This window comes from Ictalurus punctatus, chromosome 28, assembly GCF_001660625.3.
Source record: "Ictalurus punctatus breed USDA103 chromosome 28, Coco_2.0, whole genome shotgun sequence".
NCBI classification, from domain to species: Eukaryota; Metazoa; Chordata; class Actinopteri; order Siluriformes; family Ictaluridae; genus Ictalurus; species Ictalurus punctatus.
Genome location: NC_030443.2, coordinates 10,672,929 through 10,693,044, shown reverse-complemented (window position 1 = coordinate 10,693,044; position 20,116 = coordinate 10,672,929). Strand labels below are relative to the sequence as shown.

The 20,116-nt window shown below is 39.0% G+C and overlaps 2 protein-coding genes across 9 annotated transcripts in view; both read right to left on the bottom strand.

The window, feature by feature from the left end:
• The window catches only part of phldb1a (pleckstrin homology-like domain, family B, member 1a), a 58,806-nt gene extending 56,870 nt beyond the window's left edge, over positions 1 to 1,936 (bottom strand). For 2 of the 8 annotated variants that reach the window (XM_017460479.3, XM_017460475.3), the window contains exon 1: positions 1,688 to 1,934. In XM_017460479.3, coding sequence (XP_017315968.1) covers positions 1,688 to 1,765 — 78 coding nt within the window. In that variant the 5' untranslated portion in view covers positions 1,766 to 1,934. Of the gene's footprint in view, positions 1 to 1,687 lie in introns of all 8 variants that reach the window. The other 6 variants (XM_053676976.1, XM_047151766.2, XM_017460472.3 and 3 more) reach the window with 5 other exon arrangements.
• A 2,542-nt stretch (positions 1,937 to 4,478) lies between these two features.
• arcn1a (archain 1a) lies at positions 4,479 to 19,692 on the bottom strand. The gene is made up of 10 exons (XM_017460561.3): positions 19,536 to 19,692; positions 16,497 to 16,760; positions 15,209 to 15,388; positions 14,620 to 14,816; positions 11,901 to 12,065; positions 10,190 to 10,355; positions 9,878 to 10,025; positions 9,650 to 9,758; positions 9,277 to 9,481; positions 4,479 to 6,655 (listed from the first exon to the last, which is right to left on the bottom strand). The coding sequence occupies exons 1-10, from the start codon at positions 19,536 to 19,538 to the stop codon at positions 6,566 to 6,568; spliced, it is 1,527 nt and encodes a 508-aa protein (XP_017316050.1). The 5' UTR covers positions 19,539 to 19,692; the 3' UTR covers positions 4,479 to 6,565.
• Between the last annotated feature and the right edge of the window lie 424 nt (positions 19,693 to 20,116).

The window sequence follows — 20,116 nt, the reverse complement described above, 5'->3', positions numbered from 1 at the left end:
ATTGCTATCTTACAGCCTTCCCTGCATTCTTTTCATTCTCTTTCTCAAATGTCACTTTGGATTAGATCTCACCAACACTTCATTTATGCCTCAGCCGAAGGCTAAGATCCTAACAGGAGGCAGTTCTTTCATCTGTTCAAAGCCACGCTTTCTCTTCATTCTCCATAAACGCTGGAAACTAATAGCTAAAGGCGCTCATTAAGGGTTGAAAGCGCGCCGGATCACAGCAGGCGGAAGTAATAGGCGAAAGGTTAAAGGAAAGTCCGTGAAAGAAAAGCTCCTTTCCCAACATCATTAAAGCGGGCTGGATTGTGATTAGCCTCCATGCGGGATTTCCTACCGAATAAAACTAGCTGGGGATAACGTGCTGTCTCCCCCTGGAGGTCACTCACAAGTACTGCAGCTAAATGAACAGCGCGTTTAATTAGTCTCTAATCTAGTGTGGCTCTGTAGAGACCTGGTTTATCTGTTTGTAAGTGAAGTGGAGTATTAAACCTTATGTTCTATTGAGATTTGCTTCACTTCCTCGTTGTTTGGGGTCACTGTCATCTCAATGATTAAAGTGTGAAAATGATCATTATAATTATGAAATAAACCTTTTTCTTCCTGCTTACATGTTCCTTTCCATTTATCCAGAGCTTACTGAACTGATAAAATAATAGAAATAAGTGTATCATTAACTTTCAGTAGGAATGTGCTTTTCAGAAAAGCAACTAAATACAGAAATAACCATATAAGTTCTTAATTTACACAAAATAATGAAAAAAAAATGTTATTGACTAAATATATAAATATTCATATAAATATTCCTTTTGTTTGGGGGAAAAAAAAATCACAGAAAAAAATTGTTTCCCAAAATTGTAACATTACTTATGTTTGGGGTCAATCTGACATCTGACTGTCAGATTTATTCATTTATTTATTTTTTTAAGAAAAAAAAAATTAAGTAAATACAGGCAAACTGACTATGGGCAAAAGTACAGAGTATATACATGGTCTGGGAAACAGGACAGCCAAATGTAGACTCCACCCCTATGCCAGACAAGGGAGAAACTCAACATTTTCCCAGGGATTACAGGTGTATACCAAAGATTCTCACAGATGCACCCTTCCCCCCTCTGTGGAAATACTGCAAAATGTAATTTTGTGTGTGTGTGTGTGTGAGAGAGAGAGAGAGAGGGAGAGAGAGAGAGAGAGAGAGAGACAGAGAGAGACAGAGAGCATGTATAGGTGTGTGCGTGTGTGTGTATGAGTGTGTGCACATGTGAGAGTGAGAGCATGTATGTTTGCCTGACTCTGTGTGTGTGTGTGTGTGTGTGTGTGTGTGTACTTTTTTTTTTTTTTTTTACAAACTCAGTTTTATTAAATTGTGATATTCCAGGTGACAACTATAAGTATAATAACTTGAGTGAGTTCCACATCACTGTAATATAATTTGAATATTGTGGAAAATTGTTAAAAAAAAATTGTGTGCACTTTGATTACCTTAACTATAGAGATTGTTAAATTAAATATATCATGGTGTATACATTATAGATCCTATTGCAAATAAATAAATCAACATTATTATTATTATTATTATTAATAATAATAATAATAATAATAATAATAATAATAATAATAATAAAGAAATAAAAATTACTCAATTTTTCTATTCAGAGAAATGTCAAGAAAACATTTTACTTACTTGAAAGCGGACCCTTTTAGGAGTCACAGTGTGGCCCTTGTGTTGCTGGTAGCCGTTGCAAATCACTGGCAGACTCATGTTGGGTGGGAATTAATGACATGAATAACAGTAATATCAGCTAAATGGTCCACAGAACCTCATCAGTAGGACCCACTAACATCCTGATAAAAGTACAAAATCTTCATTACAACATCTCCTATTGTCCGTCGTCGTGGAAAGTCCGAAAGCACATTGAAAGTATTCCACAGGGTGCGTCTGTCAGTTTCTCCACTCACTCTTTTGTCAGCGTAGAGGAAAACCGATGTGGACTGAACAGTGATTCATTCAAATCTGGGAGGAAAAAATGAAAAAACAGACCCACCTTCTCCTTCCTCCCCTCCCTGACTCCAAATAAGGGAACTCACCATGGACTTCAAGAAGCCCACTTATAAAAGTGTAGGCTAGAACTTGTATAAATTTAGAGAACAGAAATTATTGCGCAAGCTTCAAGTGCCCCTCTTGGTGATGCTGCTATATAAATAACCACTATGATTTCAAGACTTTGAAGCGATGATGCCTCTGAGGCCTCAAGTGATTTAAATTCCCTATGGCTTGTGGTTTTGTTGATTTCTTTGTCTCACTTACTGTATTCACGTCCACACACATTTCTCACAAGCCCATAAACATGCTCCACTTTGTTGTCACTCCAGGTCCTCACTGTCTAGACATAATATGCTGGAGAATATTCTGGGAGCAGATATAAATCTGTTCTCTTGCCTGCCAAATGTCTGCTTGTGTAAAAATGCCTTGAATGATTTTGAGCCAAATTTTTTAGAAATACAACAACAACAACAAATAATTAACTGCTGGATTTAATTAGAGAAAAGCATGTGAATGTCTAATAAGCAGTCCTAAATAAACTATATACAGAGCAAACAGATGGCGAGATGCTATGATGACATATCATACAGCGGTGTTAAATTCTCACTCGTGATTGGTTAGAAGGTGTAGATTACATTTCTATAACAGCAGCTCTGACAGCAGTTCAGCTGAAAGCTAAGTCACAAGTTCATGTTAATGCTTTTATTCTACAGTGGTGCTTGAACGTTTGTAAACCCTTTAGAAGTTTCTATATATCTGCACAAATATGATACCTAATCATCAGATTTTCACACAAGTCCTAAAAGTAGACAAAGAGAACCCAGTTAAAGAAATGAGACCAAAACAAAAATAATAAAAAAAAAATACTTGCTCATTTATTTATTGAGGAAAATGATCTAATATTATACATCTGTAATAGACAAAAGTATGCGAACCTCTAGGATTAGCAGTTAATTTGAAGGTGAAATTAGAGTCAGGTGATTTCAATCAATGGGATGACGATCAGGTGTGAGTAAGCACCCGGTTTTTATTTAAAGAACAGGAATCTATCAGAGCCTGATCTTCACAACACGTGTTTGTGGAAGTGTAGCATGGCATGAACAAAGGAGTTTTCTGAGGATCTCAGAAAAAGAGTTGTTGATGCTCATCAGGCTGGAAAAGGTTACAAAACCATCTTTAAAGAGTTTGGACTCCTCCAATCCACAGTCAGACAGAATGTGTACAAATGGAAGAAATTCAAGACCATTATTCCCCTCACCAGGAGTGGTCGACCAACAAAGATCACTCCAAGAGCAACACGTGTAATAGTCTGTGAGGTCACAAAGGAACTCAGGGAACTCTAAGCAACTAAAGGCCTCTCTCATCTCAGCTAATGTTAATGTTCATGAGTCCACCATCAGGGGAACACTGAACAACAATAGTATTCATGGAAGGTTTGCAAGGAGAAAGCCACTGCTCTCCAAAAAGAACATTGTTGCCCATCTGCAGTATGCTGAACATCACATGGACAAGCCAGAAGGCTATTGAATTATAAAATACCTGCAAATTCTGAAGGAAAATGTCAAGACATCTGTCTATGAATTGAATCTCAAGAGAAAGTGGCTCATGCAGCAAGACAATGACCCTAAGCATACAAGTCATTCTACCAAATTCTACCAGTGGGGGCTTGATGTTGACTGATTGGGAGGTCGGGGTTCAAGCCCCAGCACTGCCAAGCTGCCACTGTTGGGCCCCTGAGCAAGGCCCTTAACCTTCTCTGCTCCAGGGGCGTTGTATCATGGCTGACCCTGCGCTCTGACCCCAGCTTCCTGACATGCTGGAGTATGCAAGGAAAAGAATTTCACGGTGTATATGTGATCAATAAAGACTCATCATCACTATCAAAGAATGGTGAAAGAAGAATAAATTTAATGTTTTGGAATGGCCAAGTCAAAGTCCTGACCTTAATTTAATGGTTGTGGAAGGACCTGAAGCAAGTAGTTCATGTGAGGAAACCCACCAACATCCCAGTTGAAGATGTTCTGCACTGAGGAATGGGCTAAAATTCCTCCAAGCCGTACCTGATCAACACGTACCGGAAACATTTAGTTGCAGTCATTGCTGCACAAGAGAGTCACACCAAATACCGAAAGCAAAGGTTCACATCACAGATATGTAATATTGGATCATTTTCCTCAATAAATAAATGGCTAAGTATAATAATTTTTGGCATATTTGTTTGAGATTTTTTTTCTTTACTTTTAAGACTTTTGTGAAAATCTGATAATGGTTTAGGTTATATTTATGTGGAAATATACAAAATTCTACTTTCAAGCACCACTGTAAAATGTTCTATATTTACAGCTCATTCACAGGGACTTTTGTGGTGGACTCTCCACATAATCAAAGGTGAATTTAAAAAAAAAAAAAAAAAAAAATCTATGATCATTGATATGATGAAGTTTTCTCCAAGGAGATGTTTATTTAAACTTTACAGAAGGAGTCTGCAATATCAGTATTTATCAGTAAATATCGTATTTTTTCACCACAGGGTTTGTAGTTTCTTGGTAACATAAGCTGTGTTTTACAGTATTACTCAGTATAATAGATTGAGAAAATGACTTTTTTTAGTTGTTATAATGTAAGTGATGACAGGAAGTTGTTCTCTCAGATATTCTACATTAAAAATAACTATAAATGTAGAAAACAATGAATCATTCATGAATAAATAGTACATTGTGATTGTTGGCAATTTGCTGTGATGTAAGTGGGGAAAAACACTTCTGGATCTTTTGCTATTGAAAAATAATCCTTTTTGGGATCATAGCACATCACACCGCTGTGTTGCAGATTATTTTTCTTATAACAGCATGCCCCAACGTGTTTTATTCTTACATATACAAGAACAATAAAGCTTAAGTTTGACATTTGCCATTAGACTTTAATTATACACAACTTTTGAATAATCTGATTTTGGGCACTTAAAAGAAAAAGTAAGAAAAACAAACCAACACTGAAGTATTTTGTCAATGTAACTGTAAATATAGAATGTAGAAACAATATAGTAAAGAGGCTTTTCACTTGGGTCCTTTTACACACTTTAATCATTTCTTTAATAAGTTTACACTGGAATGTTACTCATCATTACCCTATTAATTATTTTACAGAGTTACAAAAAAACCCCCAAAAACATTCGAATAGATTTTTTTCCACTTCCCACCTGCAATATGATCAACAAAACAGACAAGACAACGAAACAAACTTGAATGTCTTTCTTTTTTTCCTTGGAGCAATGGAAAGAGTCAATGCATGAATACAGAGAGCTTCAAGTGTCATTTCTGATGCAAAGACCTAGTGCTTAAAGGAAAAGTTTAGTGAAAACTCATACACTCATCTCTGCTAACAGCACGTCGACCTGCGCTAGCAAACGCAGAGCTCATGACTGACTCAACAAAAAGGTTGAAACAACTTGGTTTTTTTTCTGTAATCCTTCTAGGACTTTTAATGCTAACCCTTCACATCAAACATCACATTACAGCAGAATGAAACCGTCACCAAAACTACAGGCCCTCTTCTTTCTAAATTATAGGTAAACGTGGCCCCTGATGACGTCCAAACCTCGCAACTCATGTATTGCACTCTCTACAACAATGCCAGCTTAACCAGGAACTCACGTTTTCACACGTGTTGCCCAAAAGTCTGAACATCACTGCCTCATTGATAACGAAGTATAAAAGCAGGCTTACTGAATTATTACAAACTCCGAAAAGGATTTCAGTGCCATCCAACATGCCACTGGCTTACAGATTGCGGGGGGGGGGGACAAAGGCGATAATGCAAATGAACCAGATACAAGTTTAGACTTGCACGGCAGGCCACTTCACAGCAGATGTGAGAGATTTAAAAAAGTCCAGCAGATAGAAAGATACATGGGGAGGGGCGATGGCAACATAAACAGACACGTAAAATGAGGTCCCATTTCATAGTACATGGTCCTGCCAATGCAGGAAAGGAGTAGTTAGGACAATGGTGGCTCTTTCACTTGAAAACAGGAAAAGACAAACAGTGCAGGGATTTCAGACAGAGCAGAATCCCAGGACAAAAATGTAGCAGATTTATGTAGAAAACATGATACTGGCTAATTTTCCCTTAATGCTAAATTAGATTAACCTTCAGTAAAGTTCCATAATCTATACAACCGAGAAAAGACATGGTAGATTTGTATAAATTACTCTCCTGTTAGCTCCATATGGTCTCGAACTGATTGATTTGGCAGAGTCATTCTTGTTCATGATCTCAAACCAATCCCTTCATAGAACTATTTACTTTTGTACAAAGATACAAATAAAGCAAAAACTGTCAGCCATGAGGAAAAGGGTTGTGTTTTTTTTTTGGAAAGGGGGAAAAGAAGAACAATTTTTTTTTCATGCTCTATCTTTCACTTTCTAGTTCGTACTGTGTTTATATTACTTTCAGTCTCATCACTGGTCTGATATTCTCTGAAGCTGGTGTCGGAGTTTTTGTTGACGAGTTCCTTCCTTAGAGTATTTCATACTTGTCGACCACGAAAGATGTTTCTGTGGAGAACCGCACCGGACTGCTCCCGTCCACCTGAGACACTTTAGTGACCTGTGAGAAGAGGGGAAAAGAGAAGGAAAATAAATAAATAAATAAAAATGCGTGATGGCGTTAAAAATGACCTTGAAAATGATCCTGTTGTTCACCAAAACTGATCTTTATATATAAACAGCGTGGTCAATAGACTAGGAACAAAACAGCATAATGGTCTACTAGAAAAAGAAATCTGGGTGTCTTTCTTCCATCCTTTGTCTGCTGAGGTGTTCTGGAAACCCAGGTTGCTTTGATAGCAGCCTTCAGCTCGTCTGTATTTTTGGGTCTGGAGTCTCTCAGTTTCTCTATGGGGTACAGGTCAGGCGAGTTGGCTGGTTAATCAAGCACAGTAATACCATGGCCAGTAACCCAGTTACTAGTAGTTTTGGCACTGTGGGCAGGTGCCAAGTCCTGCTGGAAAAGGAAATCAGAATCTCCATAAAGCTTGTCAGCAGATAAAAGCATGAAGTGCTCTAAAATCTCCTGGTAGACGCTGCACTGACTCTCGACTTGAGAAAACACAGTGGAGCAACACCAGCAGATGACATGACAACCCAAATCATCACTGACTGTGAAAACTTCACACTGGACTTCAAGCAACTTGGATTCTGTTCCGCTCCACTGTTCCTCCAGACTCTGGAACCTTGATTTCCAAATGAAATGCAACATTTACTTTCATCTGAAAATTGATTGTGGTTGTGTGTACTGAACCAGACAGAGATTAAACACTCAGGAACCCTTTGCAGGTGTTTTGAGTTAATTAGCTGATTAGAGTTCTCCTCAGGTCGACATTTCTGTATGATAAATTCTTTATTCTAATATTTTGAGATACTGGATTTTTGATTTCCATGAGCTGTAAGCCGTAATCAAGATTAAAACAAAATAATAGGCTTGAACTATTTCAATTTATGTGTAATGAATCTGGAATATATGAAAATTACACTTTAATAAAAATTACATGAAAAAAAATTAACTTTTCCACAATATTCACATTTTTTGAGATGCACCTATATTCCCTTTTTTTTTTTGCTGTTCTCTTCCGACTGATTTGAGCTGGCGGGACTTTATTTGGTCAAAGTGACGTCAGGCTTACCGAAGAAACAGAACAGAATTAGCTGTCTGCTCATGTCTGCTTCCCCTTTTACACTATGCATACATTTAACTGGCCTTTTCTTGCACAATGGAGGAATTTCTTTAGCACATTTTTGTATGTAGTAATGGGGAGTAATTGTACCTAATGTTTTTTGTTTTGAAAGGGTGAAATGAATGAGAATTAGTGTGCCTGCACTACACTTGAGATAATGAAATACACCTAGTCCTGTAAAAAGGTATGTGAGTTAATAAACACATTGTTAATAATAATAATAATAATAATAATAATAATAATAATAACAACAACAATACAACAACAACACAGACACATTGACAAAGACCCAACAAAGTTTGATTTGATGTTGGCGGCAAGTCTCATGACCCTAAATGATAATAAGCTGGTCGTTGCTACATCATAGCAACGACCGGCACAGTTAAATGAGAGGAAAGTACAGCGCATTTTAATCTATTTTATTAAACTAGAATGCAATATGCTTTTGACCTTCTTATCAGAATAGCCAGGTGGAAAGTGGGAAGTAGCAGTGCAGACAAAACTATATACAATACACACTGCGCTATGATTCACATTAAAAAGAAACAAAATTGTGGAAGCTCCGTGGCCCATCATCGTTACACACTTTTCTATAAGTAGCACTGTTAGTAATTAAATTGCAGCTAGGGCTATATAATTCTTTCATCTCATCCACCCATTCATTCATCTCCAATAACTGCTTTATGCCGGTCTGGGTCACAGTGGATCCAGTGCCTCTCGTGGGAATACTGGCTGTGAGGCGGGAATACACCCGGGCACCACGCACACATGTATATGTGTAACTCATTCTCATGCTCATTCGCACCTAGGTGTAATTTGGGAAACCGGAGGAAGTAAACAGGTGAAACTCTACACAGACAGTAATCTGAGCTCCGAGTCATTCTGTAGCTGATGCAGCGACACTTCCTACAGCACCACTGTAAGGTTATTTCTTGAATCTTCCATTTCTAATTGCTTACTTAATGACAGATCTATATCGACGTTCATATCAGAGTTTTTAACATCTAAAAATGGGCTGCCAGGGTCAAACTGCCAAACATAAGCCCACAGAAACACATATTTACTAAATGTTTTGGCCAAATAAATTTGATCACTTAGAAGTACTGTAGTATGTAATATATGAACACTTTAAGCTATGCATATAAGCAGATTAATTATATATTTGTAAAATGAACAAAAAAGTGGTATTGTGTGTAAGTAGCTAATTTCCAACAGGCAGATACTACTGACATTTTCAGTCTCAACTGAGCACGTGTGCATCACGACTGCATTCTTTATACCCTATGTAGTGCACATATACAATGGAGGGGTTTCGAATCAAAAAGGTCCAGAATTAGGATGAGTTGATTTTTCAACAGGCAGCTTGTGGAAATGTACAATTAATGTACGTTAGTGACAAAAAAAAAAAAAAGGTTCTTTTGAAATGGCTGAAATGACAGCTGCCCCTACTAAAAACAACAAACTGACTGAGCCATGCTTCCCATCATTTGTGTACCTGAATGTCACAGTAGCTCCCTTTAGAGACGAATGATACACTGACGGGAAAGAAGTCATTGGGCTGGCCGGCTATGCTGAACTCCAGACTGCCAGTCTTGTTCTTTACATCCACCACAGGCAGACACCACTCCAGGACATTCCGTCTGCTGTCGTGTCGATACTCTCCATCCAGGTCACCGATCAGAGGTGCTCCAACACCCGATCTGCATCATTCACATACACACGTACAGGTAAATTATGACAGGTGGGAGGCCAGTTAATAATCCAGGAGTTCATCCGTTTTAAGGTACTCATTTAAGATAAAAATGTCCTCCATCAGAAACAGAACACTACACAAATGTAGTATGTATTGAATTATTAGACAGGCTTACGGTATGGGGATTGAGATGACGACGTCGTTAAGCTCCAGCGATTCCTCCTGCAGTTCGTACTCAATGTTAACATCGCAGGTAGATCCACTTTCTGAGGGCCAGCAGTTTACTGCAAACAGAGGAGGAGAAAGAAAAATGAGCCTACTCTGCAGTATAACAGCATGAACATGGACATTGTTCTGGTGAAAAAGTAATTGAGACAAACAAAGAAAGCACTGGAGCACTGACTTGTTAGCGGTATAAGGGACTCGTCTGTGGTCTGGAGTCTCCACTTCAGCACTCCAACATCGCTGTTCAGGGGGAACGACTTCTCTGGGTTCTTCAGGCCGATTATTGACTCCGCTGTGAACAGCTTCTTATCCACATTGGGGTGGGTCTATGGGAGTGGAGAACACTTTAACCCATGCGATTTCAGTGACTTTACCAATGAATAATGCATGGCAGAGTAAGATTCTTAATCTACAGGTTACATGTGAATGTAATGTTGAAATCATCCTGGTGACAGAACTTTTAATAAATGCAGATGTTTCAGAGGCCTACCTGTAACTGGACCCCTTGCTTATCGTTGTTGGTGATGAGCAATCTGATTCGCCCATTCTTCTCCTCTGAGACCCGAAGTGTGATCATGCCCAGTATCTCCATGTTCTGCAGCCCTCCATCACGGCCGCACGTGAGCGTGATCTTTTCCTCTATCCGCAGGTGCACACTGCAACCAGCAGAGGGCACAAGAATGATACAGACACTATTACTTCACATTTTCAAATTTGGACATTATTACTACAAATGCATAAAACTATGGGCTTTCCTGTACCGAAATGGGTGCCTAAGTAAAGTTACAGCAATTTAAAGTCACCTAATATACTCATGGAAAGACATTACTGCCAAATTTTAAAGAATTATAAATTTACAATGGGAAATGTGTATTCAGTTTTTTTGATCATTTGTAGCATCATTCACATCAGTCTCTGTCTCAGATCAACTGAGGTAAAGGTTTTCCAAAATCTGTGGCATTTAAAAAGTCTCATTGTCGCATCTTAAACCGAAGTCATTATGATCTTGCTCCACAGTATATTACTGACCTTCACCCCGACTTTCCTACCAGAACATCTAAGGTCTTGTAATCAACAACTTCTATCTATATTGTGTTCATACGATACCCTGTTATCGTACAAACACAAAGGATGACCAAGCTTCTTCTATGGTTGTTCCCAAACTCTGGAACAGTCTCCCCCTTCACGTGAGGTTTGTTCCACCTTTAGCCATCTTTAAATCTCCTCTTAAAACTTATATTTGTTCTTTGTTTGATGACGTTATTTAATACTTAATTTAAATGTTATATGATGTTTTGGATCTTTAATGCTTTATAAATAAAATTTGACTTGGTTTCATTCAGCTGTTTGCTCTTGCAGGTCGGTGGGGAAGTAATCACTTCTTAATTCAGTAGTTTTTCATATTAGTTCTTTTAAACATTTTTTAAAAGGTAGACCTCTGTTGTCTGTACAGAGTATGTCAGCACTCTTCTCTGTTATGATGATGTAATGGTGCAGGAACATCGCAGACATTTTGACATCAGATCAACTGCATAGGCTTTTCACTTCCTTTTCAGTTTTCGCTGAGAAAACTGTTAGAAAAATGCATTGCTTAAACAAAAAAAAGACAAAAAAAAAGGTCTGAGACATCTTTATGCAGAGTGACTGCATTTACAGAGGCAACTGTTAAACTGGTTTTGCAGGCAGAGCCAAGGCAAAATTAAAAAGTAACCTAATTACAAACATGTTAACATAAAGTACAGATGGCAAAGTATATTACTTTCATGTCAAAGACTGAGACTTTTATAATGGCAATAAAAGTTCCTTACAGAACCTACAAAACCATTATGCATCGGGGTCTTTATTTATTGCTTCATCACAAATATTTCAGAAATGAAATCAATTAACACAATAGCATATCTTTAAGGGTTAATGAGACAACTGTGATTTAACATTACTATCTTGAGGAGATCAGTTAGTAGTCAGTTAGTAGAAAAAGCATTCTCTACTTGGTTCATCTTGTTTTCAAACGCTATAAGCCCATGCAACAGCACTACAAATCAACAGGTTATTCCATTTAATGTATAATTACTCCTCCCAGAGGAAGCTGTAGGAACTACTTTCAGACAATCCTTAGACGTTTAAAAAGAGTTCAAGTGGCTCTAAGCAAGCTCTCTTGTTGTATTAAACAGTGCAGAGCTAAATCTGCAGCCAGGGCTTACCTCTCTGTGTTAGCTGGAGCAGGCAGAGATTTGGAGACCTCAGAGGGTTTCTTGCCAGTGCCAGACAGGATAACGTTCTCACCCTCCGACTTCAGTTTATCCACAAAGTCGTCCACCTCTTTGCCCCTGGCTCCCAGTTTGAGGGCTCTGCTGGGACCACTAGGCCTGAGGAAAAATACCAGCAGAGAATGATTAAGCTCCACAGTAAAGCTTCAAGTATCTGAAAGCTTCCACAGCCTGGGAAAAAAAGCATGCAGGACATAAATGTTTTCAGAGCTGTAAAACAACACCTGAAGCTCTACCCAAAGGCGTGTTACACTGGAATGTCAGGTCAAGGCTGTTGCTTTCCAACCGTAATATTAAAATGCTCAGACAGGCATGTGCTATCTTCAATGCATTATTATCTATAATGCTGCATCTTTATTAGTTGGCAGTAAGGAGTGTTTGCTGTGATGTCTGTAGAGAAAGTCATTACATAATGTCTTGCCCAACAAGTTATATGGGGCTTTCATTCAATATAGACAACCGAGGGAGTTCTAAAGTGCGTGCAGTACGTGGTTCATGTCATGAACTAGATCTGCTTTCATTTTGACCAACAGTTCAATCAACACCACATTATGAGGCATGTGGCTTCATCCAAACACATCCACATCTACCCTGCACAGTTTCTTTTAATGATCCAAGGTCATTGTTTTTACTTATCTGCATGAAACTTGTAACTCCATACATATTCAATAAGAGGAAACACTTTCTATATGTTATGAACTTAATTTTAAAGTCATAATCTACAACATTATGATTGTGCAGGTTGTAGCTGCCAAGTGAAGTGTGAAGTAATGGTACTTATTACCCCTAAGTGGGCAACCAGACTAAACACAAACATGCTGTTTGTTCATCGTCACACACTTTCATGTCACAGTCAGGTGTAAACTGCACTGTATTAACAACTGGTCCGCTAGTGCTTATGGAACAAACCTGAGACAGAGGTTGTATGGACTGGATGGAAGACTGTTTGCACCACACACACACAGACACACACTTTCCATTGGGAATTCTAAGAAACACTTTACATCTAGAAAACGTAAATGAGTGCGAGTATACGTTGTAAAGTAATAACTCTAAAAGTAGCTGATCGACCAGGACATGCTGGTGGTCTTACGTTTTCTTCTTGAAAGCTAATGTAATTATCAAGTACAGGAGGCAGAGAGCTACCAGTTTAGCAGTACGCACATCTAAATCATCACACGCTCACCTCAAAGGATGCTCTTTAGCGCAGTATTAATATTTGCACATAAAGTTCCAGAAAATTGCAGAACAATAAGGTTAAAAAAAAATACAAATTTACAAGTGAGAAATAAAATCCTCCAAATCCCTTCAAGCAAACTATTTGACCTTAATGATTCCACCTTCAAGATAACTGCCACTGCTCCTAACTATTAGTACAACCAGCATGCAACATTGTTTTCTCCATTTTAGAGAACTAGTGTGTTTTTCAGAGAGCCAGTCTATTTGAAATCACATAATTTATGCAGGTTTAGACAGTCATTAATTCCCCGTGAAGTGCCTTGAAACGTGCAGCGGTATTCGATGTGTTGACGTTATTTCCACTGAAACATGAAGTCAGGGCGGGACATATCGAACAGCACCACCCCCTTTCTAAATAGCCAATAGCTTTTAGCTTACCTCACAGCCTGGGCTAAACCATACTTGACAGTTAGTGCCATGGAAAAATGCCTGGAACAAAGCTGTGAGCTGACACAAATACCTTCTAGTGAATGAATTCAAGCCGTTTACACATTTACTAGCCATGCTTGCTGATATGATTTCTCTCGCTCAACAATGGCAAGCTCGTCAAGGTGGCTTTTATAACGTGGGGGGGGGGGGGACTTCAGAATCTACAGAGTATTTGATTGGACAGAAAATCTGATGATAAGCTGAAGTGCAGAATGATGTCATCAAAACTGCTGATCCTTACTGGTGGTAGAGCGAGACAGTACATTTTGAACGGATATATCTTCTAAATGCGAGTTTAGATAACCTCAAGGCTAACATTCATACTGAAAGCTACAAAATTTTGATGCTTTAGATTTATTTTTATTATTATATCATTATTATTTCTTATCACGTTGTACTTTGATCTTACATTTCATTGCTGTGATCAAAGTAAACTCTCATATCCATCTCCAATCCACACTGGCTTCTCATTCCCTGCACCTTACATACAATATAACTTACAGGAGATGAATTCTCCACCTAGCACCCTCACAAACAGTGTAAAATGACATTCGTGCTTCAGCCCCAGACACGCATGACTGCTTCTGTGTGCATGATACTTCACTCACACTATTCAGAATTTCGCTCACTTGGCAGTATTTAGGAGCATGTGAAAGTTAATTCCTGTTTCTTTTCACTAAAACATTGTCATCTTTGCGCGTTGTGTTTGAAACAAACTTACGATCCTGCTGAGAGAAACATGACCGCACCAAATGCATTCTAGCAATAAATTAGGCATGTATTGTTTTGTTTCAAAATTATTTGGTTCATGTGATGTCACTTCTCATGGCAATCCAATTCCCCAGCCAACATCCTCCAGAAAAAGTCCTCTTACTTTCACAGATGATAAAGCGAAACGTGCACTCAGCGAGGATACGGATAGTCTTTGGTTTGCATTCTTTTTACTGGGCCGAGCTGAAGCCCTAACTGTACGAAAGGGTGGTACCTGGTAGGTGTTGGAGCGGGTTTTGGTTTCTCCGGCTCGACCAGTGTGTCTGTGATAATGGCTGTGCTGCTGCTGCTACTGCTGCTGCCGAAGCCACCAAAACCTGGAGATTTCTTCCCGCGTTCAGCATCCCGTCGCGCCTGCTGCAGCTCCTTTGCTTTTCGCCTCATTTCAGCCTTTGCCTCTCGCTCCTGGGTCTGAAAACATGAAAGAGAGAAGGAAAGCATACGTTCAAATTAAGCAGTGTGTGTAGTACTTTTCAAAACTGTGAATAAAATATAGTCAAGTGACAATTTTTAGCTTTTCATTATATAACCGTTATATAACAGTTGAGATCTGGGATGGGAAGAAGGAAGCGTTCTCTATATGCAGCACAAGTCACACTTCATGAAGTGCTAATTAAGCCGATAGCGTGGGGCAAATCAGCCAGCGACAGTACCGATTTGGATTCTCGGATTTGACTGACAGCTCGTATGCAGAATCAACAGCCTGCATACTGCTGCATATACACCACAGTGTTGCTTCCCCCACTCCTCCTCCTCCTCTCTCTCTCTCATTCATCTCTGTCTCGTTCACCTCTGTCTCTCACCTCTCGAACAGCGCGGAACACCTTCTCCTCGTGCGAGTCCATCTCAGTAAAGGTCCTAATCTGTGCCAGATTGACGTTCTCTCTGTAACCAAGGGCGACGATCTCGTCAAAGGCGAAGATGAGGTCAAAGCAGTGCTCCGAGATCTCGCTTTCCTCCAGCACGCGGCAGTACTCTGGAATCTGCACAGCCGTGACACTGGGTTTCAGTGAACATAAACTACCATTTAACAGTGTGTGAAAATATGATCCGGAGGAGGTGGCTCAAATATGCAGTTTGCAATGTTTAAAAGTGGTTCTAGACCCATAACCATGATATAATTAAAAAAAAAATAAAGAAAAGAAAAAAAAAAAAAAATACACCTCTAGGCCAAAAAATGGGCCAAGCCTAAAATGGCAAAATATTAAGCTTTTAATGGTCTTAATAACAAATCATTGGTCAGGAAATGAACAAGAATTAAACAAACAGATAAAGGAAATTAGTATGGTATAACTTTTCCCTTTGATTACTTTAAATGTTTAAGCTTTGCAGACAGCATTTTATTTATATTATTTTTCACATTTTATTTAGTTTTTACTTGTGTTATTTTTTACATGACTTTTACATCAATCATTTGAATCATTATCATGATCTTACCTATGCCTACAAGAAGACTACACATGAATTTCCCCAAACAGTTCACTGCAGTAAAAATAAACAAGCAAATTGTGCCACAGGCTCAGGAGTGCATTTCTTTAATTCTTGCCCATTTTCTGACCAATGATTTGTTGTTAAGATCGTTAAAAGCTTAAAATATTTTGCCATTTTGGGCTTGGCCCATTTTTTTAGAAAAAAAAAAAATCATTTGCAATATTGCCATGCAGTGGATCTGGCAGAGTCTTCACTTTTTCCCTATGTCTCCATTCTCCTGACACCACAAAAGTATATATAGTTTTAACAGAAAAGCTTAAGAAGAAGAGGGCGAAGGTTTATTCAGCAGTCTGCAATCGCATAAATTAACGCAAAATCAAGCAAACGCCGCAATATTCAGAGGAGCCTGCAATTTTTCAAAATTACCTTTACAATTTTTTTTCAAAATTGCCCTCTTCGATTCACGTGCGTCAAACATCAGTACAGCTGGAAGATCTCATTTACCAACAAACACCACTGCAAAAAACTGTGCAAAACAATTTCATGCGATTGCGATTTCGCCAATTCAAATAGTTTTCTGCCAAAAAAAGCACAAAAACTCTGCAAATTTCATTGCAAATTTTGAAAGAAAAAAAAAAGCCACAGTAACATCCAACATACCACGCGTGAGAAAAGGCGGAGGGTCTCCAGGTCCTCCAGGATGTTGCTATTCTTGGTGGTGACCAGCACCATATACAACTTCTCCAGAGGCTGGTAGACATAGCGCACGCTCTCTGTCTCCACAAACGTGTGCTGCTTGCCTGTGTTCATCAGCTTGGGGAAGGCGGCCAGCAGGCCCTCCACGCGCGTCCGTGTCATCTCAACAAACTGCCGTGACACCAGAGCTTTTCCAGCCTTGGTGCACACTGCTGCGGCCAACAGCACCTGCAAATGCAAATCAGATGTGTACAATCACTGCTTCTGACCTGATCGTGTATATGAGCAATCTTTTGCTTGTTTCCTGCGATTTGGAAATGTGCAAAAACTAAAAAATTCTTAAATCGCACATTCTGCGAGTATCTTGATCTCAGCTGAGAGTGGTGTTTTGATTAAAGACATTTGAGCTAGGCAGACAATCATTTAATTCTTTACTTAACAAACAAGCACACATCATATATTGGAGTAAGAACACAGGTATAAATGCTGTGCTGCTGTGAAAAGGATTACGGAAAGACATCCCATCTAGTCTACCTTTACAGCTAAGGGTAAATAATTTAGTGCATACAAACTCAAGTGCTATTAAGACCAACTTATTGGCAAAATTTGTCACAGTTGACTTAACAGCCCAAAGTAAAGGCACAAATCCACACCTTCCTCAAACAGACATGAAGCCTGCTACTGCGGTTTCAAGCTGGCTGCAAAATCTCTAGCTTTGTTTGTATGTCGTTTAAAACATACAGATAAAAAACGTACAGAGCGGCAGAACACACACAGCTGTACATAGCGAGTTCTGTTGTGCTGCTGGGGGAGAAATACAACGTCCTTGAGATTCATCAGTGATTATGTTTACATGGACAGCAGTAATGTAATTACTGAGCTAATTCTGAATAAGACAATATCCTGATTAAGGTGTTTACAAGAGTTGCTTTTAAAATATTCCTGTCATGTTCCCATTTTACACTATAGAACATAGATTGATTAACAGCACACGTCTTTATGTCCCCATGCCACACCGTCCCCTCCAGAATTTCACGTATCAACATACAGTTCGTCTTCATAATGATACCGTATAAAGTTTTGGGTATTACATTTTAAATTCTACAAAAGGTTCAAGTGCAGTTAATTATTTGTTCTTATTTGTCACGACTGCTTCAAGCCACGGGCTGCTTCCGAAACCACGTACTTACCTACTATATAGTATCCGAGATACATGTATTTCACGTACTATATAGTAGGCAAGTACGCGGTTTGGGACGCAGCTGTGCTCTCGTTTGCCGTGAGTGTATGTGTCTTGTCGCAAAATGCGGTGAAAACTCCCACATGAGGTACACACTTTGATCACACTATTAACATGTCTATAATGCACTTCCATAATGCAACTAAAATAGGAATACTCCACATGTCTTAATTCAATTTGTGTTTACTTTGAGTATGACTTTAGCCGGATTAAGGTCATCAATAATCGCATGGTAGTTTCTTAATCAGAGTATTGTCTTAATCGGATTGACATAGGATTATTATTGTCCATGTAAACTAGTGATGGGAAGTTCGGATCATTTTACAGACTCAGATCTTTGAATCTCGTTCAGCCAAATGAAGGGATTTTTTTTCGACTCATTTCGTTCATTTCAGCAGAATATAATTAAAATGTTACACGTTAAATTCCCCAACACACCTAGTACTTACGCAAAACTATAGGCTAATGCAACCAAGTCTGAATTATGAGAAACAGAAATGATTAGTTAATTGCTTAGCATTAGGTCTTCAGGCTATGCAGTCTGTTAGCACACCTCACCTCCCGATCCGAGTCCTTCTTTCTTGTGTCACCTTTGTCATATCTGTTCCCAGGAAACCAAAATGATTAGTTCATCTCTCAGGTCTTCGAGTTCGAGTCGTTCATTCTTCCGGTGACCGCCCCATTGGCTGAATGCATTGGGGTGGTCACGTGATGAACGGACGACTCAAACCTGTAGATTCGAGAAATTAACTAATCATCTCTGTTTCCTGTACAGAACCTCTGGGGATGTTGCAGTGCATGCGCGGTCAATGAACGAATGACTCAGAGACAACTCGTGGTTCATATTTAAGTCATATTGAGTCATATTAAAGATTCGGTCAAAATGACCAAATCATTCATGAACGACACATCACTACTGTAAACTTACTGAGAGTGGTTGTGTGCAGTTGTGTGTGCTGAACTGAACTGTCGAAGCCATTGATATTGTTGGAAAGCATGGGTTTTACATTCACAGTTGGTTTATTAATGTGGTGTCATGTGATACAGCAGCTTTAAAAAACAGTTTTTAGAGAAAAAGCAATGCCTGGGGTCTTTATAAAGACTTTCACTGACAGGAAGGAGATTTGATATGTTGACTTATGTCTACGTCATGCGACACTTTTTTTTTGCATAACTGTCCCGTTAATATGACGTTATGCGACTCGGCAGGTAGGTTTTATCTGAGGTCTGCAATGACAGCACTGTCCATAATGATTCATGTTTCTCAGAGCTACTCCTGTAAGCTGCATGGTCAACACATACTGGAATAACAAATGAATGACCAGAATGATAAATGTCACTCCGTTGAATGTCAATAAAATCACTACTCTGCGACTAGCAAGCCTACTCGCTAACCCCAAAGCTAACAGGTTACAAGCTTTGGCCTTCCGTCCACTAACGTTATGTTATGCTAATTATGGACTCGACACTGATGCTAACTCACCTAAGGTTTAGCGAACTGGCTACACTGACCTCCACAACTCACCATGAACACTTGTATCGAATGAAAGCCCAAATAATTACGTTTGGAAATTCAATTTAGTCCAAAAAACAAAACAAAACAAAACAAAACAAACAAACAAACCAGCTGGCTGGCCATTTCAGCTGCTAAATTAGCCAGCTAGCTGCAGGTATATCGATATCGCGTATTGCTGAGTCGCTAGAACACGCCTGTCAATGAAACCTTTAGGTCGTAGTTAGTCAACAAATAAAAACCTACTCACCATGTTTAGTGTCTGTAATCTTCAACGCCGTTATGCTTTCAGCAGCAATCGTACTGTGTAGTTAAAATACGTGTCGTGACAAATAAAACAGGTGTTTGTGTGCAGCAGTCAGCCTGTCTGCGGCTCAATATGGCAGAACCGCCGCTAAGCCACGTCTCCAACCGGAAGTAGCCGATCAGCGAGGTAGGACTCGGGCTACATCCCAAATGGCGAGTTACTATACATTTAGTGCACTATATAGGGTGCACATATCGTTATTTCATACACCATGTAGTGAATTTATAGATAAACGAAACTGACATTTGGGATTTGACCAATGTTGAGTATGTGGAAGATTTAGCATCAGCAGCGAGTCGGTTGTTTAGTTACAAGTCAAGCAGTTACACACCCGAAGAGGTTTGGCCAGGAAAGATTATGGAAATACAACGTGTGTAATTACAATTTACTGAAGATACAACTTACGTTCAGGAATTACTCCTTTGGTTGACCAAAACCTGCATTTCAGTTTTATTTTCTTTTTAAATATATGACCTATATAGATATTAATGTAAAAAGTTGTATGTACTGACGTTCAATTATAA